Source organism: Heterocephalus glaber, unplaced genomic scaffold (genome assembly GCF_053883595.1).
Source record: "Heterocephalus glaber isolate CG9 unplaced genomic scaffold, H.glaber_assembly_v1.0 deba00001428, whole genome shotgun sequence".
In the NCBI taxonomy this organism is placed as follows: Eukaryota; Metazoa; Chordata; class Mammalia; order Rodentia; family Bathyergidae; genus Heterocephalus; species Heterocephalus glaber.
The window spans coordinates 32215001-32242942 of record NW_028258293.1 but is presented as its reverse complement, the minus strand read 5'-3'; the positions used below and the strand labels follow the sequence as shown (position 1 = coordinate 32242942).

The window sequence follows — 27942 nt, the reverse complement described above, 5'->3', positions numbered from 1 at the left end:
TTGGACTAGTATTCTTTAGACCGTCAAAGCATGGAAAACAGATGGAAAGACTTACAGATAGGAGAGGAAGGAGACATGACTAAATGCAGTGTAGTAGTCCTGGGATTTAGAATCAGAAAAAGCACAATTAGTGGAAAAACTTGTAAAATCTGATATTGTACTCAATTTTAATTTGTTTGTTTTTTTACCTGTCCTTGTGGTTATGTAAGATTTTAACCTTGGTGAAAGCAGAGGGAAGGGTATATGGGAACTAATATTTTTGTAACTCTTCTTTAAATCTAAAATTGTTTAAAAATTAAATGTTTTTTAGTTAAACATTCATGAATGTACCATGTTAAATTTTTTTTTTTGGTACCGGGATCAAACTAGGGTCCTTGCACTTGTGCAGCAGGCGGCAAAACCACTGAGCTAAATCCCCGGCCCTTCATGTTACATTTTAGAGAGTTAGTCCTCTTAAACTCAGGGAGCAATAAAATAGCAACTGTAAGACTAATTGTTATTTTTTTTTCGGTACCAGGGATCGAATTTGGGTCCTTGTGCTTGTGAGGCAGGTGGCGGAACCACTGAGCTAAATCCCTGGCCCAAGACTAACTGTTGTTATAGTAGTCTTCATGTTTGAACATATGGTTCTGAATATAGTTCCGTTCCTTTTCTATGTCTCAGTCCTTCATTTAAATTTGTAGGCTAAAAGGAACTATGTGGGTTTCTAATATATAGGTGTTTGAAATGCTATTAAAATTGAATTTTTTCATAATTTTAAAATTCTATATGTGGTAGATTAGTTTCTGATACTTGAGCTTTAAAACGTTGTTATATAAAAAAAAAGTTGTTATAAATCATGCTGTTACTACCTTTATGACACACTATAAAGTGATTCTAACTCTTGTTTAGAAAGGACTTGTTATTTTTCACTTAATTTTGTACCTTTACATTTTCTTAGTGTTTTGGGGGGTGGGGGTTAAATTTTTTTAAAAATTGGCATGTCAGAGCTCAGATTATCAGAGCTGTTTTATTCATTACTTTTATGCACATGAAGAATACTTTGCAATAGAGTACTAAGAAATATTAAAATGTCATTATCTTAAGAGTCATATGATTTAGTCATAGTTAGGTTGACCTCAATGTGGTTTATTTCAGATTCTTCTGTGTGATTCTTGTGACAGTGGATACCACACCGCCTGCCTCCGCCCTCCTCTGATGATCATCCCTGATGGAGAATGGTTTTGCCCCCCTTGTCAACATGTATGACCCAGCCCAGCCCTTGGTTTTATATCCAAATTAATAATACTTTTTAACAGTCACTGAATGTCTTCCAGTCTCAAAGCAATTTGTAAATAGTGTTGCCTCTTGTTTAGATGTCTACCTTTTATTAATCTCTTTTAGGTCTTCTTTTTTGCTTTTTCCAAAGCAATCCTCAGAATTCCTCCAACTTTTGTAAAATCATCATGGATTTCTTTCTCACACTTGTTATATGCCCACAGAACACTAAATTTAGATAAATACAGGGAAATAAATGTCTATAGTTTATCTTGTTCTAATATTTCATTTCTGCCTATCTTCTTTTTGGTAGTTTTATTAATATCAGGATTAGAAGAAACATGGTTCTTTATGATTCAGATTAATTTCTTTTTTTTTTTTTTGGTACTGGGGATCGAACTCAGGACCTTGCGCTTGCAAGGCAGGTGCTGAAACCACTGAGCTAAATCCCCAGCCCTTCAGATTAATTTCTTTTGAGACTGAAGAGTAGGATATTTCTGTGCCACTGTAATAACCAGCCATTTAGGTATCTTATCTTACCAGCCCACACTCATTTTGCTTTTAAAGTGATGGAAGTTAACATCTTTCAGTGAAGTATATTTCTGTGGCTTAGCATAGCTTTGCCAAATATATTTTTCAAGGTCAGTAATCATGGCATTGTTTTGTACATTTTTTTCAATCTGTTTTTTAAAAAATTTAGTTACTGGGACTTCTATATAGTATTCTCCCTTAAAATGTCTTGAATCTTTTTGTTTTAATTATAAACATTGTTTTGTATATGGTTGAACCAAATACTATTTTTACAAGTTTATTGGAATACTGGGGATTGAACCCAAGTAAGCTACATCCCCAGCTCTTTTTTTAAAAAAAATTTTATTTTGAGACGGGGTCTTGCTAAGTTATACAGAATGAGCTTGCACTTGTGATCCTTCTGCCTCAGCCTCCCAGAGTGCTGAGATTACAGGCGTGTGCCACCATGCCTGGTTCCAAATGCTATTTTAAACATGGACTACTGCTAGTGAGATAGGAACAGAATGTGGTAGGTTTTTTTTTTCTCCTGGCAGAGCTATTTAAGTTTCTCTAATGTGTGTTTCTCTGTGCTCATTTTCCCTTCAGTGGATGCTGAAGCTGAAGTACCTCTTTAAATTAAACACAAGCTTCAGTATTCATTTATCATATGGCCCCTTGTCTGCTCTTACAGCACAATACCCATGAGCTTAATATGTATGTGATAAATTATTGTGGAAAGGTGTTTAAAATGACATACGTTTTGCTCCTTTCAGAAGCTGCTGTGTGAAAAATTAGAGGAACAGTTGCAAGATTTGGATGTTGCCTTAAAGAAAAAGGAGCGTGCTGAAAGAAGGTATTTGTGTGTGTGTTAATGTTTTGTTTAGGAATTTGACAATTATTTTGCAATATAAATGAATGAGTCTGTCTGAAGCCGAAATTGGCAAACTGCAGAGCGAGGATCAAATCTGGCCTGCTTCTTATGTTTATATTGCCTGCTAAGAATGGTTTTGTGTTTTTAAATGGCCGACAAAAAACAAAACTATTTAATCATATTTCATGACACATGAGAATCAATACTCAGATTTCATTACCCATAACTAAAATTTTATTGGGACACAGCTTTGTTCATTTGTTTGTATATTATCAGTGGTTGTGCTCGCTTTGGCAGCACATATACTAAAATATTATCAGTGGTTGCTTTCGCCCTACAGTAGTAGAGTTGAAGAGTTGCAGTAGATACTTAATGACTCACCAAGCTTGAAAAATTTGCTATCATTTCCTTTCACGGAAAAGTTTGTCAATCTTTTGAGTATTTTTCAGTACCTACTGTGAATAAATGTTAGCCCAAGTAGAGATTTTGCACTTAACTACCATAGTGAACATAAGAAAACTGTAAAGAAAACTTTAAGAACTAGCCTAAAATTTACTCTGGTCATCTCTTCGCACAGGCAGTGTTAACATTGCTGAATAAAAATCATTTAATTGGTGCACTGTGTCTTATGACTGTAACAGATGCCTCCATTTCATTATGCCACCACAATGGTCTACAGTAGTTGAAGAAAGTTTCTTAGAGGAAGCAGAACTGAACTTTAATATTTAAAAAGGAGTTCAGGGGCTGGGGATTTAGCTCAGTGGTGCCTCGCCAGCACAAGGTCCTGAGTTCAATCCCCAGTATCAAAAAAAAAGTTTAGAATCAAGATGGTAAATTTTTATTTGTGAGTTCCTTTTTCTTTCCTTTTTTCCCCCCAAGATAAGTCTCCCTATATAGTTCAGACTGGGCGTGAATTCACTATGCAGCCCAGACTGGCCTCGAACTCACACTGATCCTCCTGCCCCAGCCTTCCAAGTGCTGGGGTTACAGGCATGCACCACCACACTAGGCTGATATTTGTACTTTCTTTAGTCTATTTCTACACGTTATTCACACCTACTATACCAAACTGAAAAGATGAATAAGACAAAGCTCTTGCTTATATGAAGCTCACATTATGTGAGAGAATCCAGATGCATGAACCAATGATACAGTAAAATAGAGAAATCAAGTTATATTGAAAATAATACAAGGACATCATAGAGGATCTTACTAGTTTTCCTAGGAGTTGGGGTTTTCAGGAAAACTTTGGAAGATAAAGTTATGCAGATGGACATGCAGAGAAGAGATATCCAGGCAGTGAGCACAAACACAAGCAAAGGCAGAGTAAAAGTGAGGATAGGAAAGTAGGGCTGTACCTCTGTGAAACCTGAGCAAGTCCAAATTGCAAACAGCTCTGCACACACCTCACTATGGAATTTGAGTTACTCTCTGTAATCACTTAGAAAACCATCAAAGGAGGGATATAATGTTTATTTCATTTAAAAAATGCTTAAGTAATAGAAAAAGGGATTAGAATTAGGGTATTGGCAATATACAGTGTAAAAGCCTATGAGACCTGCATGAGAGTAATCTTTGTTATAGGAAGGCAGATGTGTTGGAGATGATTTTCAGAGGATTAATCTATAGGACTTAACATTGAGTGTTTTGGGAGGTTTTTTTTGGGGGGGGGGGTTGTACCAGGTATTGAACTCAGTACCTTGCACTTGCAAGGCAGGCGCCAGAACAACTGAGCTAAATCCCCAGCCCGAGTTTTTTTTTTTTTAAAGTACTGTGAATTGAACCTAGGACCTTCATACTGAGCTACATTTCCAGCCATTTTTTTATTCTGAAACACAGTCTTGTTTGGATCCTTTAACTTGGGTCCTCCTGCCTCAGCCTCCCAAAGTGCTGGGATTATAAGTGTTCCTTATTGTCCATTTGTATTCTAGTATAGTATGAGAAAAATCTAAGCGATGCCTCCTGATTGGTTTTTATTGTCCTCATTTGGTACTCTTTTAACTTGTATCCTTTGACTCATGGTGTGTCTCCCAAAATTTAGTTTTCCTTTAGGCATTTAGCTAATTCTATAATCTACTCATTTTGCCCCATGCAAAAATAAACCTTAGTAAATGCCACCTCCAGAACTTGTTTGTTTTGTATTTTGAGGAAGGGTGTCACTGTGTAGTTCAAGCAGGGCCTTGAACTCACTGTGTAGCCCAGGCTGGCCTTAAACTCATACTGACCCTCCTGCCTCAGCCTCCTGAGTGCTGGAATCACAGGTGTGTGGCACTATGTGCAGCTTTTCTTTTCTTCCCTTAACTGTTCAGTTTGAGTTATCTGGGTGATAAAAGAGTGTTCTCTCTGCTACTTATTTTATAGACAATCTTTAAAGTTGAATAGGCTTTTAAAAATCATTTTGTCTAAAAATAAATAAAAATTTTAAAAAGAAAAAATATTTTTGTGTAAATATTCTTGAATTTAGAAACCATGAGTTATTTCCATAAAGAGCATATGTTTCCAATATTTATAATATTTTCCAAGAATGTTTTCAAAAGTAGAGTAATTCTACATAAAATTATTAGAACTATTTTGATGTGCTAGGTTTCTCCCTTTTTTTTTGGTACCGGGGGTCCTTGCGCTTGCGCAGCAGACGAAGAAACCACTGAGCTAAATCCCCGGCCCTCTCCCATGTTTTAAAAATTTAATTTAATTAATTTATTTTTTTGGTACTGAGGATCGAACTCAGGACCTTGTGCTTGGCAAGGCAGGCGCAGTGCCACTGAGCTACATCCCCAGCCCTCCCATTTTTATTTTTGATACTGGAAAATATCTAACAGATGCTTTAAATTAAATCTGAAATAATCATTTGATTTTCCTTTGCCTCAGTCTTTCTCAAATCTGCCTGTCCTTAGAAATTGAGGAGTATTCCTTTGCTTTCTTTAGTAGGAGAGATAGAATTAGAACTAGGATGTTGCAATAGTGTTGGTAATCCTTTTTATTTAAATGTCATCCTTTCTAAGAAGAGATCTCTAATCGTGGTTTTTAGATCACATACTGAGTCCTAGATGAGATTGAGTCACATAGAAAGGAGAAAAAAGTTACCGTTTCATGAAGACCCATGTGAACTAGTTAACTGAATTGTTGCTGTTTGCCAGTTCTCAATCTGGTTAACAAAGCTTTTGTTACTATAGCTCCTAGGAGATAGATAGAGATGATAGAGATAGATATGAATTTTGGGAGTTCCAGATAGTAGGACAGGTTTTTCTAAAATAAGTGCTTATTAACTGTAAATCTAAGTGGTTTCATCTATTTTTCACATGTGCTTTTTTCTCATTCATTATAAAAATTGTGAAATAACTTACCTACAGCTCATCCTAACAGCTTAGAATCTTACTTCATGTGTTCCTAGGACAAAAGCATCCTTTCTCTTGTTTCCAGTTTTTTCCTTTTTGTGCATTTAGTCAAGTTTTATTTGGTATCTTTTCCGCTAGACCAGTCATGGTGAACATATGGTACGCATTCCACAGCTGGCTATTTATTGTCATTGAAAGCTCTGAAAGATTGACCATCATTGCACTAGACTCCAGAGCTCTTTGAGGTAAAAAGCAGTATATTCAAGATGAAGAAGTGATCTCTACCTCAAAGAGCTCTACAGTCTAGTGGAAAAGTGAGTGTTTTGTGATAATGCTGCATGAAATCTGTTGTAGAACTCGACTCAATAATTTATAAACATCTTCTCCAGAGCTTGGTACCAGATAGGTCCAGTACTTCCAGAGTGCTATGACTAATACTTTACCAGCAGAGAGTTGGATTTAGTCAGGGTTGAAGCTTTCCAGATAATATAAAGAGGGAAAGAGAGGGACATGGAATTTGAATGTGTGTGCAAAAGAGTATTTGTAATAATGGACCCCCCAGGTAAGGGGGAAAGAAGTACATTAAGAGGGTGATGGATAGTGTTTAAAAGAAGGTAAGGCCAGTGGATAGAAGTCCTGCTGGAGTCAAAAGAATTGTCAAAATCAGTACAAAGTGGAATAAGCTGGAAATTGAGCTAGTAGAAATCAATAAATAGGATGCCTGAAATTGGAATTTTGGAAAGAGTATGGTTATTGATAATGATAAGGTCTGGTTTAAATATGATAATTGAGCTAGGTAGTAAGATGGAATGGAAGGTGTGTCTTTCCATAACATTACTGCACAAGAGAATGATGTGAAGAGAAATACTTACCTTCAAGATCCTGCTCAAATGTTACCACCTGTTTAAAACTTTCTCAGCTTTCTCACCTCTTCAGACGAGATTAATCTGTACCTTTTCCATGCTTCCATTGTACTTGTTCATAATGGTCTCTAGTCACTTATTAAATAATTGTAAGGGAAGCAGCTATATTATATGTAACTACAAATTTCTCATCCTGGCCTAGTATGGTGAATGTGAAAAGTGATTTTTAGTTGAATTGAGGAAAGAAATAGTGGCCAAGTGAAAGTAGAGATTTAAAGATATAAAGAAAAAAATTGATATCTCAGTAAACACAGTTATTGTAAGGATATATACTGGGGGCAAGCAAAATAATGACTGTTAAGTTTTAAAAAGGTATTACAGTAAAAGACACATTGCCATTAATCTCTTTTAAGATATTCCACTCATTTTGAATATTTACCCCATTGTTCTCTGAACTTTCTGAAGCAGTTCTGGAAATTCTCTTTTCTAAGTGTCTTTAAGTGTAATGAAAACTGTAGTGGATGCTGCTGCCTTATGCCATCTAGTGGAAAAGGCAGGCTTGTAAAAACGTTATTGTGTGTCTTCATGCACCTTATTCACTGGATCTGGTACCATGAGACTTCTGGCTATTTCTTAAAATCAAAATGACCATGAAAGGTAAATGTGTTGAGTTCATTTAGGACATCCAGTCAGCCACGACACCACAATTAAAGACAGTCACAAAAGAGGACTTTGAGAAAGTAGCAAGAATGATAGGATACTTATGTTCTTAGGGACAGGGAGTATTCTGAGGGGGATTTATGGCTTTATGTGTTTTAAACATTCACCATATTTTGCAGTTGCACGTTTAATTATATGTGTCACATATTTAATAAGAGATAGTTCAAGCCATGAAGTCTTCCTTGGACTAGTTCTTCTTTCAAGTAACTCTGTTCTTACCTTTCATTAGGTTTTTATTAAAATTAATTTATCATTTTCATACATGACAGTTTTTATTTCATTGTTTCATAACCTATCTATGGGATTCTCCTTAATAAGTCAAGGATTTATAGGTGTGTCAATCAGATTTCGGAGGTTTCAGTCCATAGTCCATTGGTTCTGTTGCTTTGGGCCTGAGGTAAGGCTGAACATTATGGTGGAAGGGTGTGGTAGAACAAAGCTGTTTAGCTCATGGCATCTGGGAATCCAAGAAAGAGAAAAAGCCAGAGAAAAGCAGGGGCAAGGTAGGCCTTTGAAAAAGTGAAAGTAGAAGGAAAAAATGGAAACAAAGCTTTTGTACATAGGAAGGATGGAGGGGGCTTGGGGGGAGGGGGCTTGAGGGGAGGAAGGGGATAAAATCAAATACAATTTATTTAAAAAGACAAAACAAAACAAAAAAGATAGGCCCTTCAAAGGCACAGCTCCAGCAACCTGTGTGCTGCACCTGGGCCTCAATTCCTAATAATTCATTCGAGGTTATTCATCTATTCATGATTCATGCTGACTCAATGAAGTCAGCAGTTCTCCTCTGTCTTGCCCTTTTATGAAGGTGTTTCTGCCTCCTCACAGGCCTAAAACAATGGAGGCAACTAACCATGGACTGACCCTTTTGAGTCTGCACCAGAATAAACCTTCCCTTTAAATTGTTTTTCCCAGGCATTTTGTCACTGTCCTGGAATGCTAACAGTTTAGAGCAGTAAAGGCTGTACTCTCAAAGGACCAGTCAAGTAGATCCATTAATTTCCCTCCAGAAGGGATATTACAAGTAAAAGGAGGAAGAATTGTGACTGTTTTAATTCATTTTAACATATCCTGGCATGTCAGAATTCAGTTATCTGTATTGTATTGGATTAACTTCACAAAAGTGAGAAAAGCTCCTGTAGTATATAGTTGTAAGATTTGTTGAATTAAAATCAATGAAATGAAACTATGGAAATGCCATTGGTGGTTCATATCCTCATTTTCTTGCTTTAAAGATTCCTTTATTGTGGCATTATAGAATGCAGAGCCATGGGTGGGGGATTTAGCTCAGTGGTTCTGCCACCTGCCCCACAACCGCAAGGTCCTCAGTTCAATCCCCGGTACCAAAAAAAAAAAAAGAGACTGCAGAGCCATATCTCAGCATTGGTTTTTATCTTTATAACAAAAAGTGAGTAATCTTAGTGTCATTTACTGGGACCTTGAAAAGGTTTTGTTATGCATAATTATTTTTTATAGTGATACATGTTATCATAAAATTATAATTATTTATATAAACAGTATTACTAAAAACGTCTTCTAACATTAAAAAACACCTAGTTTAGGGCCTGGGGATTTGCCTCAGTGGTTCTGCCGCCTCCCTCGCAAGTACAAGGTCCCGAGTTCGATCTCCAGTACCACCCCCCCCAGCACCTAGTTTATTTAAAAACCTAGTTTATCCAATCAAAGCTGGCTTTCCATCTAATCATGTAATCAAGTTATATCATGGCAGTTGGATGTGGTGGTATATGCTTGTAGTCCTGCCGCTCCGGGTGGCTAAAATGAGGATCACAAGTTCAAGCCCAGCCTGTGCAGCTTAACAACTTAGCAAGACCCTATCTCAAAAAAAAGAAAGAAAAAAGGACTGGAGATATAGCCCTGTGTTGTGGCTTTTGTCTAAAAATTCCCCCAAAGCCTCACACAGTCATAGGTGGGGCTTTTCAGAGTTGGCTGGATCTAGTGTGTGTAAGATGCTGGGCTTAAGGGTGTGTGATTACTAAATTAGTCCACTGATTGGTTTGGCATGACTCTGGATGTGGATAATGGAAAGGACCACCCTGGGTGAGTGTGCTACTGGTCCTAAGGGCATGTAGCCTAGATAGAATATAAGGGACTGAAAGAGGGCTGCTGTCATTGTTTGCTGCTTTGCTACCTTGCTGCTTTCTGCCTTCTGCCTTCCATGAACTGTTTTTCCTCTGCAGTGCCCCTCTGCTGTGCCACTTGCCTTGAAGCCTGCTGATTATGAGCTGAAACTTCTACAAACTGAGCTACAATAAACCTTTCCTCCTTTAACTTTGGGCGTTGGGTATTTTGTCTCAGCAATGAGGAAAGTAACTAAGACACCCTAGATTCACTCTCCAGTACTGGGGAAAAAAAAAGTTACAGCATGGACTTTTCATGAAGGTTTTATTTCACTGGTATAAGTCAGTTCAAAAAAATTAGTATACATTTATGTAGAAAATTTAGTACTTCCCACAGATACCAATACTGTGTTGTTTTATAAATTATAGCTACTATGTCTGTGATTTAGCCTTTATATATTATGAAATTGTAATTTGATTGTTGTGTGCATTAGTGATATTTTCTTAGCAATTTTATTTTTAACAAATCTTATTTTGTGTGTGTTTGTTCTTTTATTTAAAGGAAAGAACGCTTGGTATATGTGGGTATCAGTATTGAAAACATCATTCCTCCACAAGTAAGTTTATGGTTTATAGTGTTCATAAAGAAAAGACTGCTATGATTGTTCTAAAATTTACTCTACCTTATATTTTGCAACTAGTTTTAAATATATACCTGTTTTATTAAAATTGGAAGTTTAAGACCTTAGTGAGATTGCCCGTAGTCTCTCATGGTTGATATTATATGTATACCTAAAACTGTGATATCACATTCAAACTAAAATTTATAGCTAATTCCTTTGGAGTATATGTCCTGTTATTTTTTACCATAATCTGGGTAATCTGTGTTTAGTTTTTTTGGGTATTATTTATGTAAAATGACTTTGTTTATTTTTTTATTGAGACAGGGTCTCATTTTCTATTTCAGGCTGGCCTTGAACTCTGTGTAGCCCAGGTTGGCCCTGAATTCAAGGCAATCCTCTTGCCTTAGCCTCTCAAATTCTAGGATTATAGGCATGTACCACCATGCCTGGCGCTTTATGTAAAATGATTAATGAATAGTTGAGGAAGATCTGGCTTTTTAATTTCTTGCTTTGGGAGTAATTGAAACTTTAATTTGTATTCCTACTCATAGTTTGGTTTCTTCGAAAGATTACTATTATCTTGCAGTTTTGAGTCTATAATTATAAACGGTATTTGTGAGTGAAAATACTTGGATCATAGTTTCCCACTTGAAGATATTTTCCTCATAAACAGTTTTGTTCAGGCTTATTTAATCAGTTAAATCACAGGCTTAAATAGCTTGTCAAGTAATTTTCCTTTAGCATAATTACCTTTCTTTCAAATCGTTATTTCATTCACTCAGTATACATATCTATTGACTATCTTAAGTGTGTCAGTTAGTGGTTAAAAAGTTTTACAGTGGGGCTGGGGATTTAGCTCAGTGTTTCCGCCTCCTGCCTCGCAAGTGCAAGGGCCCAAGTTCAAAAAAAAAAAAAAAAAGTTCAATATGGAAAATCCTTGTATTACTATGAAATTATAATTGGTTGCTTAAAAATGACCAGAATGAAGTTTTTTCACTGTAAAACTTTTTTTTTTTGTTACCGGAGATTGAACTCGGGACCTTGCACTTCCGAGGCAGGAGACAGAACCACTGAGCTAAATTCCCAGCCCAGTAATACAAGTATTTTAATACAGAAGTGTTTAATCTTTTGATCACAACTGTTCCTTTTTTGGTCTATATGATAATTAGTATTCCCATATATATTCGGTTTGTGGAGGGTCATCTCAAACTTTTTCAAACTTTTAACATTGCTGCCTAGATGGAGATTGCAGAAATGTTACTTCTGAGAAACTTTATTCTATCATATCTATGTACTTACTATATTTTTAAAGGAACCAGATTTTTCTGAAGATCAAGAAGAAAAGAAAAAAGATTCAAAAAAATCCAAACCAAACTTGCTTGAAAGAAGGTCAACAAGAACACGGAAATGCATAAGCTACAGGTATGAATTATATGGAAATGGCTATAGTCAAAGAGTATAAAATATTTTTATAATTAGCATGACCCAAAAGCATTTGCCTTTCCCTTCACAATGATTTTTAGTAGTTGTATATACAGGTATCTCTTGGTATCTGCAGGGAAGTGATTCTAGGACTGGGAAGCTGAGAATGTAGTTCAGTGGTGGACCATATATTTGATCCTTAGCACCACAAGGAGGAAAAAAAATTCCAGGACTCCCATGGATATCAAAATGTGCAGATACTCAGATCCCTTGTATAAAAATGTAGTGCTCACATATAACCATCACATCTTCTCTTATATTTGAAATATCTCTAGATCACTTACAATACCTAGTACAATGTAAATGTATTAGATTTTACTGTATTGCTTAAGTAATAACAGGAAAAAAAGTGTAGATATTAATAAATTTTTCCCTCATATTTTTAATCAGCAGTTGGTAGAATCCATAGATGTGAAACACTTGACTACTAAGGACCATCTATATATTTCTTACTTTTCATCTTTAGTGCCACACAATTTTGGAGCAGTTATCTTTTTCAAACATAAATATCCTCAGGCCAAGGTGGGAGGATTACCATGAGTTGGTGGATAGCCTGAACTACCCAGTTCAAGGCCAGCCTGAACTCAAAAAAAAGAAAAGTCCACAATGCACTATATAGTCTTATCTCTATTTCCATTCCAGCTCCATCATCCACATTCTTCCTTACCCACTGTACATTCACTGCACTGTCATTTTGTGGTCTCTGCATGTGCTGTTTGCTTTGTCTGCCATTTTCATCTCGTTTTTACTTTGTTAACCTTTCCCAGATCAAATTTCACCTTTACATACCTTCATAACAACCAATTCTTCTCTGAAAGCACTTGCATTTATATCATGTGTGATTAAAATTATCTCATTAGGGGCTGGGGATTTAGCTCAGTGGTTTCACCATCTGCTGTGCAACCGCAAGGACCCAAGTTCGATCCCCGGTACCAAAAAAAAAAAAAATTATCTCATTAGTTTCTTTCCCCCACTAGACTGTTAGTATAAAAGGTAAAGATGGCACCCGGGAATTTAGCTCAGTGGTTCCACTGCCTGCCTCACAAGTGCAAGGTCTCGAGTTCAATCCCTGGTACCAAAAAAATAAAAAAGTAATGACCATGTCTTAGCATCCTTGTGTACCCTACACCTATTCAGCATCGTGTTGACAAATAATAAAAGCCTAAATAGTAAAAGAATTAACAAATGTAATCTGGTTTCCTTTTGTTGCCACAGATACCAGAGGAGATATTTTTTCCATTATCATTCTCTTAGTCACTTAGCCTATTAAAACCTTATCATTTGATTGTTTCCTCATCTAATCTTCTTTCCACTAAATCATACTGTCTCACTCAAATAATAAATTTTTGTTATTTAAAAAGAAAAGCAGGGCTGGAGGCTTAGCTCAGTGGCACCAGCACTTGCCTGGAAAGTGCAAGGTCCTGAGTTTGATCCCCAGTTCCAGAAAAAATAAAAAGAAAAGCAAATGCGACATGCATGTAATTCCCACATGTGGGTGGCTGAGGCAGGAGGGTCACTGAGTTTGCGGTTAGCCTGGGTTATATATTAAGTTCAAGACCTACCTGAAGTATATAGTGAGACCTTGTCTCAAAAAAACAAACAAACAAAAGGAAAACAAGGTAGATAAAAATTTTTAAAGGATATAGCTCAGTGGTTCTATCACCTGCCTTGCAAGCACAAGGACCCAAGTTCGATCCCCGGTACGAAAATAAATAAATAAAAATAAAGGATATAAATGTAATAAAAATGAGAGTGATATTTAAATGATTAAGAAATTCATAAATACAATAAATGGGTCATTTAGCTTTGAAAAAGGTTTGTAGAAGTGGAGGGTGGTAGTTTGTAAATTATGATGTGGGGAAAGAAGCATTGTCTGAAATCAAGCAGAAATGTTTTAAATTGCATGTATTTTGTGTATTCCTATGCAGCTCTGTTCTGCTAGGTGCAGTTTTCTGTATTCACCTAGTGTGTCTCACAAATCAAACAGCACATTAGCTACTGTAAGATAACATGTTATGCAGTTGTTTTATATCAGTTACATTGAGCAAATTTGCATTTTCAAAGCAAGCATTGTAGCAGAAATGATTATGTGGTCCTCTGATCCTGATGTAATTGTGGATAGAAAAGCAGAGATGTTATTAAGAAATTCATCACTATCATCATTTAATAATTGTTTTCTGATTCTTAACTAGAGGGAGGATTAGACTGAGGATCAAAGATTAAAAGTATAGTCTTCACCACTTACTGGCATGTGTCTTTGAGTGATCCATGTACCTTTTCTTAGTTGCCACATCTGTGATGATGAATCATCACAGATCATTCCTTACAGGTCTAAAGTTGTATAATGTTAATATAGGAACTTATAGTAAACTACTTTTTTTAGCATAAAATGTATTACTTTCCATAGTCTACCTACTACTCAAGATTTATATAACTTTAGTATAAGGAGTAACTTGAAGCATAACACCAAAATCAGAAATAATAATGGAAAAAAATATTTGATTACATAAAAATTAAAAACTAAAAAGGACTCAAAGAAAAGCATTTACAAAGGAAAATGTGTACAGAGTAGTTAGAATTTCAAAGAAATGGCTTTTGAACTTAATAAAATGCAATGAATGTTGTTTGTTTTTTTTTTGGTACTGGGGATCGAATTTGGGACCTTGCACTTGCGAGGCAGGCACCAGAACCACTGAGCTAAAACCCCGGCCCTGAATGTTGTTTTTTCATGGTGGAAATATAGTCTTTTGTCACATGATTACAAGTAATTATTGCATATATTCAGACAATAATGTTGCTGAGGATAAGAATAGCTTTGTTGTTGCTGTTGCTGTTCTTGTTATAGACTCTATTAGTTAACCAAAGTTATAGCTTTCATTTACTTTAAAGACTAGAACCAGACAAAGATTTTGTTCATTAGAAGGGGGCAAAGGAGCCTCCCTGGAGATAGGATAGCACACTTAATAAAGGCAGCAGGACAAGATGTCAATTTTCCTTTCTCAAAACAAAATTTGCAAGAAGTTGCTATCTTTAATACAGAAAAACCTTACACATCGCTAAGTACAGATGAACACACCAGCTTAACAACTGAGCAAAGGACACAAATTGGCACTTTATCAAAAAAAAGTAAAAATGAGCAATAAATAATGAAAATAATATTTAGTCATGCTTAGTAATCAAATTAAAGTTAAAAAGACAGGAAAATAACTTTTTTCAAAGTAGGTAAAAACTTTCATGTTAAAATCACTTTATGGTTGTTAGTAGAACAACTTGCAAACCTCTTTTATATTTTTTTACTTATTTTTTGAGATGGGGGTCTCACTAAGTTGCCTGGGCTGGCCTTGAACTTGCAATCTTCCTGCCTCAGTTTTATGAGTAGCTGAGATTACATGTGTATGCCACCATGCCCAGCTGAAAGGAGCTTTATCTATAAGAAAACTGTGGGGATTATTTCATCTTGGACCTTTTCTTTAAATCAGAAGAAAGAGCCCTTGAAGTAAAAGCAAATTTAACTAGTTATACAGTTTTGATCATTGGTGTATGAATTTCCATAATAATATTATACATTTCAGTTGCAATAATAATTAATCCTAACAGTATTATTTGTAGAACAGTAGTTTTGTTCAATTTATGTTGTCGTGTGATTTTTATAATTAGGGCTAGACTGTAGACCAAATCCAGTTCAGTGCTAGTTTTTGTACATCCTGTGACCTAAGAATGGTTTTTACTTTTATAAATGATTGAAGAAAGAATCAAATAATAATTGTAATAACTAGGCCTAGCAATACACTCCTGTAATCATACCATTCTGGGAGGGTGAGGCAGGAAGATTATAAATTCCAGCCCAGGCTGGACAACTTAGTGACTTTGTCGGACCCTGTCTCAAAAGGGGAGAAGAGTGCTGGGAGTTGTAGCTCAATGTAAAGGCCTTGGGTCCAGTCTCCAGTACCACAAGGGGAGGGAATGAATGAGAATAATAATATTTTATGAAAATTACATATAATTCAAGTTTCATTGTCCATAATAAAGTATACTTGGAATACAGCCATATTCATTTGCTTACATACTGTCTGTGCCTGCTTCTCCATTCCAGTGGCCTACTCAATAGTTACAACAAAGACTATATAATCTGCAAAGCCTAAAGTATTTAATCTGTCCCTTTTAAAAGTTTTTGATGGGCTGGGGGTGTAGCTCAGTGGTAGAGTGTTTGCCTTGCTTATGTAAGACCCTGGGTTTAATCCCCAGCACTATAAAATATTTCTGACTCTTAACCTTAGTCCACTTTGGTTGTTAATGTAAAATACTACAAACTGGATAGCTTATAAACAACAATAATTTATTTCTCACAGTTCTGGAGGCTAGAAAATTGAAGATAAAGGCACTGGCAGATTTGGAATCTGGTGCCTTCTAGTTGTATGTTCACATGGTAGAATAGGCAGTATGACTCTAGGGCAGATCTGGTATCTTGTTTCCTCATGTATGGCTGTCACTGTAACCTCGTGGTAGAAGGGATCTCTCTTTGCCCTCTTTTTATGAGAGCATTAATCTAATTCTTTAGGGCCCCACCTCCTAATACCATTGCTTTGGTAGTTAGGATTTCAACATTTAAATTTTGGATCAACACAGTCATACCATAGCAGATAGCTGATTTTCAAAAGTCAAAAATCATCTGGGTGTGGTAGTGCACACTTATAATCCCAGCACTTGGGAGGCTGAGACAGGAGGATTGCAAGGAGTTCAAGGCCAGCCTAAACTACATAGTGAGACCCTATCTGAAAAAAGTACCCAAACAAAAACCACAACAAAATTAAAAGTCAAAAACCAGGGCCAGGCATGGGATTACACTCCTGTAATCCCAGTATTGAGGCAGGAGGATTGGGAGTTGAGTCCTGGATAATTTATAGACTGAGCAGCACTATTTCAAAAGAAAATCCTTGGGATAGCTCAGTCTGAAAGTCCTATGTTCACTCCCCAGTAGTACCAAAAATAAGTAAGTAAATAAATACATACATACGTACATGCCAGGACAGGCTGTAATGTGATCATTGTGTGTATTTTAGATTTGATGAGTTTGATGAAGCAATTGATGAAGCTATAGAAGATGATATCAAAGAAGCTGATGGAGGAGGTATGTGCTTATCATTCTTTATTATATAACTCTACCAACAAATTATTTCAAATTCCTAAATTATTTACTGTTTCCAAGTAGAATGAATACTCATGAAACTTTTCTGTTGTCTTTTGAAAGTACAAAGTCTCAGAATAATCAGATAATCAAGATAATCAGAATCTGAAGGGTTTATTTAAAGTAGCATATTAAAGGGGCTGGAGATTTAGCTCAGTGGTTCCGGCGCCTGCCTTGCAAGCGCAAGGTCCCGAGTTCAATCCCTGGTACCAAAAATTAAAGTAAATAAAACAGCATATTAAAAATTCATTTACTAATTTCATACTCTTCAAAGATGGCATTAAGGGCTGGGGATTTAGCTCAGTGGTTCTGCCACCTGCCTCACAAGTGCAAGGTCCTGAGTTTAATCCCCGGTACCAAAAAAAAAAGATGGTATTAAAATAGATGTATTTGAAGGAATTTATTGATTTAAGACAGTGTATAGCTGAGTACCAGTGCTCTAAAGTGGAAATATTCTGGTTTCCACTTGGTTATTATGAAAACTCTGGAAAAGATTAGGATTTTTATGATGGAGCCCGTTTTTCCAGAAATGTCGACCTTATTTATATCCTTGCCCACTTTTTCTGTATTGCAAACACAATTTAGGATGAAAAAAAATCATTTGACCTCTTTCTAGAGATTTTTTTTAGTGACTGCTAATAGGTAGTAGGTTTCTTTTTGGCCATTTTCTTTTTTTTTTGGTACCAGGGATCGAACTCGGGTCCTTGCGCTTGCACAGCAGGAGGCGAAACCACTGAGCTAAATCCCCAGTTAGTAGGTTTCTTTTTGGGGTGATGAGAATATTCAAATTGCTTAGTGGTGATGGTTGCACAACTGTGACTGTACTAAAAACCTCTGAATTACATATTTCCACAGTGCCACCAAAACAAGTATTGTGTTATGTGAATTAGTTCAAAAAATAAGAGGTTCTCTACAATATGAGTTTAATTCAGTAGTGTAGACAAATCCTAGCTCTCTGTCTTGATGACAATTCTGTCACCTGAAATTGTGAGAAATCAGCATATTTGTAGGAAGAATTCAAATGAAGGACAGTCTGTAAATTAAGTGGAAGATTTAATAAGCACAGTTATTTCTCCTTCTCAGGAGTTGGCCGAGGAAAAGACATCTCCACCATCACAGGTCACCGTGGGAAAGACATCTCTGCTATCTTAGAGGAAGAAAGAAAAGAAAATAAACGACCCCAGAGGGCAGCTGCTGCTCGACGGAAGAAACGCCGGCGTCTAAATGATCTGGACAGTGATAGCAACCTGGATGAAGAAGAGAGTGAAGATGAATTCAAGATCAGTGATGGGTATGTGGTCTGCTGCTGACCTGTTTTCTAGATACCAGTTTAAATTGACCCGAGCAGGCAGAAAGTCTTGGCCATGCTGCAGTAGGTCTTTTGCTTTCGATGTCCATAGACAATCTCTGTTTACTTTTAGGGTGTCTAAAACAGATTCAGAATGCTGATTCTGGTTCTTTTTTTAGAGTAAAATAAAAACTAGGTTTATGGTTGCTTTAGTATTTAAAGTTATAGCTGGGCATGGTGGCACACACCTGTAATCCCAGCACTCTATGAGGCTGAGGCAGGAAGATTGCAAATTCACTGTGGAGCTCTGTGACTTAACAAGACCCCATCTCAAAATTAGCTCACTGTGTAGGCCCTGGGTTCATTCCCCAGAACCACCAAAAGAAAAAGTTTGAAATTACACCCAGGCATGATGGTGTGTGCCTATACTCACAGTACCCTGGGTGGCTGAGGCAGGGGTATTGTAAGTTCAAGCCCATCTTAGGCAGTTTGGTAATCCTGTCACAAAGTAAAAAATAAAAAGAACTGGCCATGTAGTTGAGTATGAAAACCCTTGGTTCAATACCCAGTAACACACACACACATACACACACACATGAAATGAAGTTCGATTAACTGCAGTTGAACTTTCTTATTTTGAGAGCTTCCTCTCTATGTCTGCACTACTTTTAGCTACTGAGTTATGAAGGGGTTCCCATTCAGATGTGGGAAGTACAAGTAATTAGTTAATATCATCTGGTGAGGTTGGGATTGGGGCAAGTAATCCAGTTTGAAAGGTCAGGGAAAGCTGAATAGAGTAGGTACTGAAACAGTACTGCAGAGTTATACCTTTCAGATTGTTAATGGAGATAATAAGCATATAAAACAGAAAAGTCATTCTGCCCCTGAAATACAGGTAAAACGTCAAACTAAGAACAATTGATTTAATCCAAGGAGGTCTGTGGAAGCTTCACAGTAGATGTAAAGCTTTAAATAATTTGGCAGATCAATGAGTTTGAGATTAGAAGCAGGATAAAGAAGGCCTTCTAAGCAGAGAAGATACAAGGCGGCTTGCCATCAAATGTCGTGGACTAATTGGGAAACTCCTGATGGCTCAGGATGTCAAGAATATGGGGATACTCAGTGGTTTCGCCGCTTGCTGCACAAGCACAAGGACCCGAGGTTGATCCCCGGTACCAAAAAAAAAGAATATGGGGATGAAATAGAAAATCTCCTGGGCCAGGGATTTAGCTCAGTGGCACTGCGCCTGCCTTGGAATTTGATTCCCGGTACCGCCAAAAAAAAAAAGAAGAGGAAAAGAAAATGTCCTGTTGAAAATGTGCCCAGCATATAAAAATGAACCAAATTATGGAGTGTTTTTGTCATACATAACATTTTTGGCTTTGTCCTGAAAATGATGAAAAGCCACTGAAGGATTTAGATATAAAGAATGCAAAGGGAAAAATTAGGTTAAATACAGTGTCAAGTGTGTGCTTTTAGTTACTGGATAGTGATGATATCAGATACCAATCTCAGAAACAGAAGAGGAGTGGGTTGGGAAATAATGAGTATGCTTTAGGACTTGGCTGAATTTTATATATGGGGGTCATTGCAAGAAGCTGATGCAACTTAGGTATAAAAAATCAGCATCACATATTAAGGCCACACTCTTAAGTGATATAAAGGACACACGTGTAAATACTGAATAGTTTCACTAGTGTGAGAAACTGAAAGTGTAAATAAGTATTAAAACGATTAAAACGAATAATTGATAATTTGAAATAGGAAGAAAAGGTCCAAAGGGGTAGGGGAAGTGAGAGGGGAAGGGGAAAGGAAAGAAGGGAAAGGAAAAATTATGAGAAAAGAAAAAAAATGGAAACAAAGTCTATGTAAATAGGGAAGGGTGGAGGAGGTGAAAGGCGCACAGGTAATGGGAAAAAAATAAGAACCAAGATACATACAGGTACAAGCACCCAATGATAAATGTAAACACATTGTATACCTAAAATGTACCAATAAAAGAATTTAAGCGGGGTGGGGGGGTGGGGGGGTGGGGGGGGTGGGGGGGGATTAGCATCGGCCAGATATGGTAGCACACACCTATAATCCAACACCCAGGAGGCTTAGACAGGGAGGATCACAAGTTTGAGGCTAGCCTGGATCAAATAACAAGATTTGTCTCCAAAAAAAAAAAAGAAAGGAAAAAAAAAGTCATCAGTTCATCTTTATAGCTGTGTTTTGTTTTGTTTTTCTGGTACTGGGGATCAAACTTGGGTCCTTGAGCTTTGCGAGGCAGATGGTGGAACCACTGAGCTAAATCCCCGGCCCTTTACAGCTGTGTTTGAGAGAAATAGGTAGCAAAACACGTCTCCATTTTGTAAAGAAATATTGATGCCATTACTCAGATACATTGTACTAAATAGTTCTTAATATTTCACTGAACTCACTAAAATTTGAGCTCAACTATTCAGAAATATGTTCTTGGTTCTACGTGTATCGTCATAATTTATCTTTTTTCCTTGGACAGATCTCAAGATGAATTTGTTGTATCTGATGAAAACCTAGATGAAAGTGAAGAAGATCCACCATCTAATGATGATAGCGACACTGATTTCTGTAGCCGCAGACTAAGGCGACACTCCTCCCGGCCAATGAGGCAAAGCAGACGTTTGCGCAGAAAGACTCCAAAGAAAAAGTACTCTGATGACGATGAAGAGGAAGAATCTGAGGAGAACAGTAGAGACTCTGGTAAAAATAACTTGTATCTATTTTATACCAAGTCAGTAAATTTGTATGACTTCTGGAATTAAGTGCTCATAAATTCTATCAATTGTAATAAGCCTTCTGATAAAATTTTGAGTCCTTATGATTCATTATTAACTGAATTTTTTTCATAGAGCACATTGAGAAAATACTAGTCGATGTGTTAACTTTATACCAAATTCATTTAGGATTGTGGTGAATCCCTTTGGTACTATTCCCTTGCCTAACCTTTAGCTTCATAATGAGGTGTTTCTTCTTGTTTTGTTTGGTTTTTTGTTATCGGGGATTGAACTTGGGACCTTTCGGCTTTTGAGGCAGGTGGCGGAACCACTGAGCTAAATCCCCGGCCCTGAGGTGTTTTTTATTAACTGAATAGTGAGAAGCACAATAGCTGAATTAAAAGATAGGCATGCCTTATGTAATTGGCAAATAGGTAGCTGTCATCTTACTGAAGAAGTGCTGTAAACATGAGAATTGTATCTTTGACTCTGACCATATTCTGTGGGTTTTGTTTCCTCTTTTGCATATCTTCTTCTTTGAGTAAATGATGAAATCATGCCTCTTTAACAGTGACTCTTTCAAAAAATAAGAAAATTTTCTTATATAACCCACAGTACAGTTACCTAAATGAGAAATTTTAACATTGCTCATTCAGATTTTATCAAGTATCCCTACATTGTCCTTTATTTATATCTATTGTTTTTCTAATCCAGAATCTAACCTAGAATTACACATTCCATTTATTCATCGCAATTTAGTCTCCTTTAATCTGTAATATTCCTCAAATTTTGTTTTACTAATTTTGACTTTTCATCAAGGGGTACTGGGGATTGAACTCAGGGCTTCACACATGTGAGGCAAGCCACTCAGCTATATTCCTTACCCCTTTTTATTGTATTTTTAAATTTTGAGCCATATGACCAGGCATCCCATATTCTGAACATATCAGAAATACCTGATATCTTTAGTTATGCTGTTGTGGCTAACTCTGTGTCCTGAGGTGATTCAAAATGTTTACCAAAATGCCAGATCCAGTGAATAAGGTAAATGAGGACACTCCAGAATGTCTTCATGAGCCCGCCTTTACTTTGGATTGCACATGGCAGCAGCATTTTCTGTATTTTTGTTCATACCACTTAAAGAAACTCACAAAAGCAAACCTCCAGAACTGCTTCAGAAAGTGGAAGGAATGATGGGCTGTGTTTGAAGAGGGATGAATGTGCTTTTGCTGTAATAGTTTTAAAATTTAAATATTCACTGTATATTATGATTATACTTCGAATTTACCAACTTTGTCATACTTTTTATATTTATTACTCATTGTTCTGTGAGGAAAAATTTTTCTTTCTCTTATTTATATCAGTATATACTTGGCATTTATATTTTTTCAGTGGATAATACTATATTACCATCACTTTTTGGATTTGGTTTATCCAAGATTTGGCTAGTAAAACCACTTTAAACTATTGGCTAGCTCTTTTGAAGTGTTTGCAATTCATTAGGGAATAAGAAGGTAGAATGTAATAATTCTGCATAATTTGTAAACACTTCTGAAAAACAGCTCTTAGTTAAAACCAGAGTACCATTTTGCTTTATTGATCAGGGGTGACAATCATGCTATTTACCAATACTTTGAGAGGAAGTAGCCCTGTGTGCTTTACTTAGCAGATTTTCATTCCATATGGAGAAGAGTAAACAATGTAACTCTAATTTTGTACTTCTTTGGAATATGTAGGCTTAAGTTTTCTTTGGGTAGAGGGTTATATTATTAGCAGAGTAGCCCAAGCAGATTATTTGGAGGAAGATTCTGGTGACTGTCCACCAATAAGTGTTGTGTTAAGTATGTATGTGCCCTAGTAGCTCTAGGGTAAATAAAGATTTTTTTTAAATATATTAAAGGGCCAGGGATTTAGCTCAGTGGTTCCGGCGCCTGCCTCAAAAGCACAAGGACCTGAGTTCAATCCCCAGTACCAAAACAAAACAAAACAAAAAATATTAAAAACTTTTGTGTCTGTTACTAGGGATCAAGCCAAGGGTATATGATAGGGAAGGGTTATAGCACTGAGCTACATGTTAAAACATTTTACTTTGGGAATTAACTGGTAATAGTATATATTTGTGAGGTTTGGCATTAAAGGCCACCACAGATTGACTAATTAAAAAGAAACTAAAATTTTAAAAAGGTTTTTGTTCAGTTAGTTGTAGTGGTGCACACTTGTAATCCCAGTTATTTGGAAAGTGAGGCCAGGAGAATCACAAGTTTAAGGCTAGTCCAGGCAATTTAGTGAGACCTTACCTCAAAATAAAAAAATAAGAGTTTAGGATGCAGCTAAGCTTAAGAGGGCTGGGTTCAATCCTCAGTATGACCAAAATTTAAAAAAACAAAGCTATTATTCATCTAAAATTTTTTCACAACTATGCTGAGCTTTACATTTTTTATAGCCTATACTAGTTATAATTCTACTTAATGGACTTAAATTTTGTACTTCTTGTTCCTTTTTTTAATAGAAAGTGACTGTAGCGATGATTTTAGTGATGATTTTGTAGAAACTCGGCGAAGGCGATCAAGGAGGAACCAGAAAAGACAAATTAACTACAAAGAAGATTCAGAAAGTGATGGCTCCCAGAAGAGTTTACGACGCGGCAAAGAAATAAGGCGAGTTCACAAGCGCAGACTTTCCAGTTCAGAGAGTGAAGGTAAGCAGTAGACCTCCTACTTACATTAATATGGACAAGGCAGAAATAGATGTTATAAAACCAGGGTTATGATTATGTACTTTTTTAAAAAGTCATACATAAAATCAGTGTCTTTGAGATAAATCTCATTTTGTTCCTGGTCACTAATAATAGTTTAAATAAAAGTCAATTGGTAAGATTTTGATTTTTTTAAGAACTTCATTGTAACCATTACTTTTTTTTTTTTTTTTTGGTACCGGGGATTGAGCTCAGGACCTTGCGCTTGCAAGGCAGGCAGCAGAACCACTGAGCTAAATCCCTGCCTGGCCAACCATTACTTTTTTTAATTATTATTTTTTAATTTTTTTGAGACAGGGTCTTACTATGTAGTTCACACTAGCTCTGAACTCACAGGTGGCCCAGACTGGCCTCAAATTTGTGGCACTCCTCTTGGCTCAGCCTCCTAAGTACTGGGATTACAGGCGTGTGCCACCATACTTAGCTACTCAACTTTAAAATTTTCATTGAAACTGAGAGTCTTAGCAAATTGTAATCTGCTTTGTGGTTTATTCTGTTCCTTCCTTTTTTGTCTTCTTTTTCATGGCCCTCATTTTGAAATAACTATGCTCCAAGTAGCTGAACAGTTTCAAACCAAAGTGTCTATCATCTCTCTCTCCACCTTGCCTGTCAGTAACTGTTTTATGAAATAGTCTGGGCTGTGCCACACATGAGAAGTATAGGGAAAGCTGTAAAATATGAACTTGTCATATCCATTTAGTCTTTGTAATTATTACAGAACATTTCCTAAGTTTATTTGATTTGTAAATTTTCAAATTTTAATTTTTATTAGTACATGTTTACAATACATAATTATTACACTCATCATGGGGACTTGGAGCCAACTCTTCCCTTCTCACCTTTCTTTTTTATACTATTAATTATATATGATCTGTTTAAACATTATTTGTTTTCATGAAATAAATTAAGAGTTTGAGTGCAAGCCAGGAAAGAAATATTTGAGTGTGGAAGGCTATAAAAGGAAGGGGAATGTCTTTTTGACCATTTCCTTACCTTCACATGTCAAAAACAAATGTTCAACCATTAATTTAACCATTAAATATGGTATTTATTGAAATAGGCCCTATTTTTAGCACTGGGGATTTAACAGAGAACAAAATTAAACCTCGTGTAACTCATTTTTTAGTAGAGGGAAAAGAGACAGTAAACAAGAGTAATACTGGCTGGGAATAGTGATGTACATATATAATCCTAGCACTCTGGAAGGCTGAGGCAGGATAATTGAAAGTTTGAACCCCACTTGGGCAAGTTAGTGACTTAGTGAGAAACACTCTGTTGCAAAATTTTTAAAAAGGGCTGAAGATGTAGTTAAGTGTGAACACCTTCATTCACTCTCTAGTACTGGAGAAGACCAAAGTGATACAGATACTGAGAGAAGGAACAAATTTGAAGGCCTTGAGGCAGTTTTGTGCCTGGCATCTTTAGGGAACGGAAAAGGATCCAATGTTGTTAGAGCTAAATGAGGGGAAGAAGAATGAGATGAAGCATAGTGATCACTTGGTGCCAGATGGTAAAGAACAAGTCAGCAAATTACAGCCCTCTTGTTTGCTTTTTGCAATTCAAGTTTTTTTGAAAGGTGGCCATGACCATCTTAAGTTGAGAAATTCTGTCAGAGATCATAGAGCCTGCTTTTTACAGAAGAAAAAAAAAAATTGTAACTTCTGATGAAGAGCAGCACAGTCTAATTGAATTTCTGCAGTGATTGGAATAGTCTGTATTTATGCTGATCAATACCATAAGCACTAGCCTCATGTGGCTGTTGATCACTTGAAGTATGGCTGGTGTGACTATGGAACTGAATTTTTGTTTAATTTAAATTTAAAATAATTACGTCACTAATATCTACCACATTGGATAGCATAGAGTAGAACACTGCATAGATTGAATTTTATTCTGAGCGAGATAAGAATCAATTAGAGGATTATGAACAAATGAGTGACGTGATATGAGTTAGGTTTTAATTTGTTGTGAAACGTGTTGTGAATAAATTGAAGGGGACAAAGGCTGAAGCTTGGAGACCAGTTAGGTTACTAAAATAGTCTAGGGGAGAGATGAGGGTGAGCAGGATTTAGGCAGTAGCAGTAAAGGGGTTAAAAAGTTGGCAAATTATAGATGTTTTAAAGGCAATCCAAAGGATTTACTTATGGGTTAGATGAAAGAGAAAGAAATCATAATTCTGGGCCGGGGATTTAGCTCAGTGGTTTCGCTGCCTGCTGCGCAAGCGCAAGGACCCAAGTTCAATCCCCGGTATCAAAAAAAAAAAAAGAAATCATAATTCTAATGAGTAAGAATAAATAGCCCACCCCGGTACCAAAAAAAAAAAGAATAAATAGCCCAAAACTAAGATGGTGGAGATTACAATGCCTCAGGTTTAAAGGGTAAGTTTTGAAGCTTAGTTTTATTCACATTAGATTTGAGGTACCTATTCCGCTATTCAAACATAGATGTTGAGGAGAAAGTTTTATATGGAGTCTAGAATTTAGTGATTGCCTAAAAAAAAGAGAGTCATCTGCAATAAATGGGTATGCAAAGCCATGAGACTATGTAAGATCCTGTGTGATATAAGTATGGACAAAGTAAAGAAGATACTCACTAACTACCATGGTCATTTAATAACATGAGAAATCATGTGCCCAGTATAAATCTTTCCTTTTAAATAAGTTTATGTGATTCTTTGATTGTAGGCCTAGTGGGAAAGAGTTTTCTAGTTTGTGTGATTCACCGTATCTTCATTTAATTTAAGGATCATCAGATTTCTTCCCCTGGAAATCTGCTCTTTCCTAAAACCACAAGTAAAGTATGCTATGAATCATATTGGGTATTATTATGTTACTGAGAGAAATCAGTCCAGTTACTGAAGGGAAATATTTAAATATGAGGGACATGGGGTGAAAAGGGGCAAGAAAGGAGTATATGGTTAACTGTGCCAATAGCTTAAATGTGCTGTTTATTCCAGAGAGCTATGCATCCAAGAACTCTGAAGATGATGAGCTATCTAAAGAATCAAAACGGTCTGTTCGAAAGCGAAGCCGAAGTACAGATGACTATTCAGAAGCAGATGAGGAAGAGGAAGAGGAGGGCAAACCATCCCGAAAACGCCTACACCGGATTGAGACGGACGAGGAGAGCTGTGACAATACTCACGGAGGTGCAGATCAGCATACCCATGACAGCCAGCCCAGGGTCTTGCCCTCAGAGCAAGAGAGCACCAAGAAGCCCTACCGGATAGAGAGTGATGAGGAAGAGGACTTTGATAATGTTGGCAAAGTAGGGAGCCCTTTGGACTATAGCTTAGTGGATTTACCTTCTACTAATGGACAGAGTCCTGGCAAAGCCATTGAGAACTTGATTGGGAAGCCAACTGAGAAACCTCAGACCCCCAAGGACAACAGCACAGCCAGTGCAAGCTTAGCCTCCAATGGGACAAGTAGTGGACAGGAGGCAGGGGCACCAGAAGAGGAAGAAGATGAGCTTTTGAGAGTAACTGACCTTGTTGATTATGTCTGTAACAGTGAACAGTTATAAGACTTTTGTTTCCATTTTTGTGCTAATTTATTCCACGGTAGCTCTCACACCAGCGGGCCAGTTATTAAAAGCTGTTTAATTTTTCCTAGAAAACTCCACTACAGAATGACTTTTTAGAAGAAAAATTTCAACAAGTCCTGAAGTCTTTCTGTGAAGTGACCAGTTTTGAACTTTGAAGATAAATAATTGCTGTAAATTCCTTTTGATTTTCCTTTTCCAAGTTCATGGTCCTTGGTAATTTCATTCATGAAAAAAAAATCTTATTATAATAACAACAAAGATTTGTATATTTTTGACTTTATATTTCCTGAGCTCTCCTGACTTTGTGAAAAGGGTGATAAGAATGCATTCCAAATCTGTGAGGGCCAAAAAACAGAATCTAGGGGTGGGAGAAAGCACTTGTGCTCTAGCTTTTCATATTAAATATATATTATATTTAAACAGTCATGCATAGATAATGATTAGCAGACCATTTCAAAGCTCACATCTGAACTGTTGCCTCCTTGAGAATTGTAGATAACATCATACATAAGTCATTTAGTAATAGCCTTTGTGAAATCAACTTGTTTACTATTGGAGTTACCACATTTTAAATAAAGAAGAGACCGTGAACATACCATCGTAAAAAAAAAAAATCAACCTAAGTTCCTGTTATAGTGGAGTTTCTTGTTAACAAAATCATCTGAAAAGCATTTGATCAGTAAAATCA

General features: G+C 36.5%; 1 protein-coding gene across 1 annotated transcript in view; it reads left to right on the top strand.

The window, feature by feature from the left end:
* Rsf1 (remodeling and spacing factor 1) overlaps positions 1–27942 on the top strand; it is a 133543-nt gene that overhangs the window by 100870 nt on the left and 4731 nt on the right. Inside the window, exons 8-16 of the mRNA XM_004869669.4 lie at positions 1138–1242; positions 2541–2620; positions 10197–10251; positions 11570–11679; positions 16800–16867; positions 18008–18215; positions 20719–20939; positions 23463–23651; positions 26665–27942. The exon at positions 26665–27942 is cut by the window's right edge and continues 4731 nt beyond it. Coding sequence (XP_004869726.1) covers positions 1138–1242; positions 2541–2620; positions 10197–10251; positions 11570–11679; positions 16800–16867; positions 18008–18215; positions 20719–20939; positions 23463–23651; positions 26665–27233 — 1605 coding nt within the window. The 3' untranslated portion in view covers positions 27234–27942. The remainder of the gene's footprint in view (positions 1–1137; positions 1243–2540; positions 2621–10196; positions 10252–11569; positions 11680–16799; positions 16868–18007; positions 18216–20718; positions 20940–23462; positions 23652–26664) is intronic.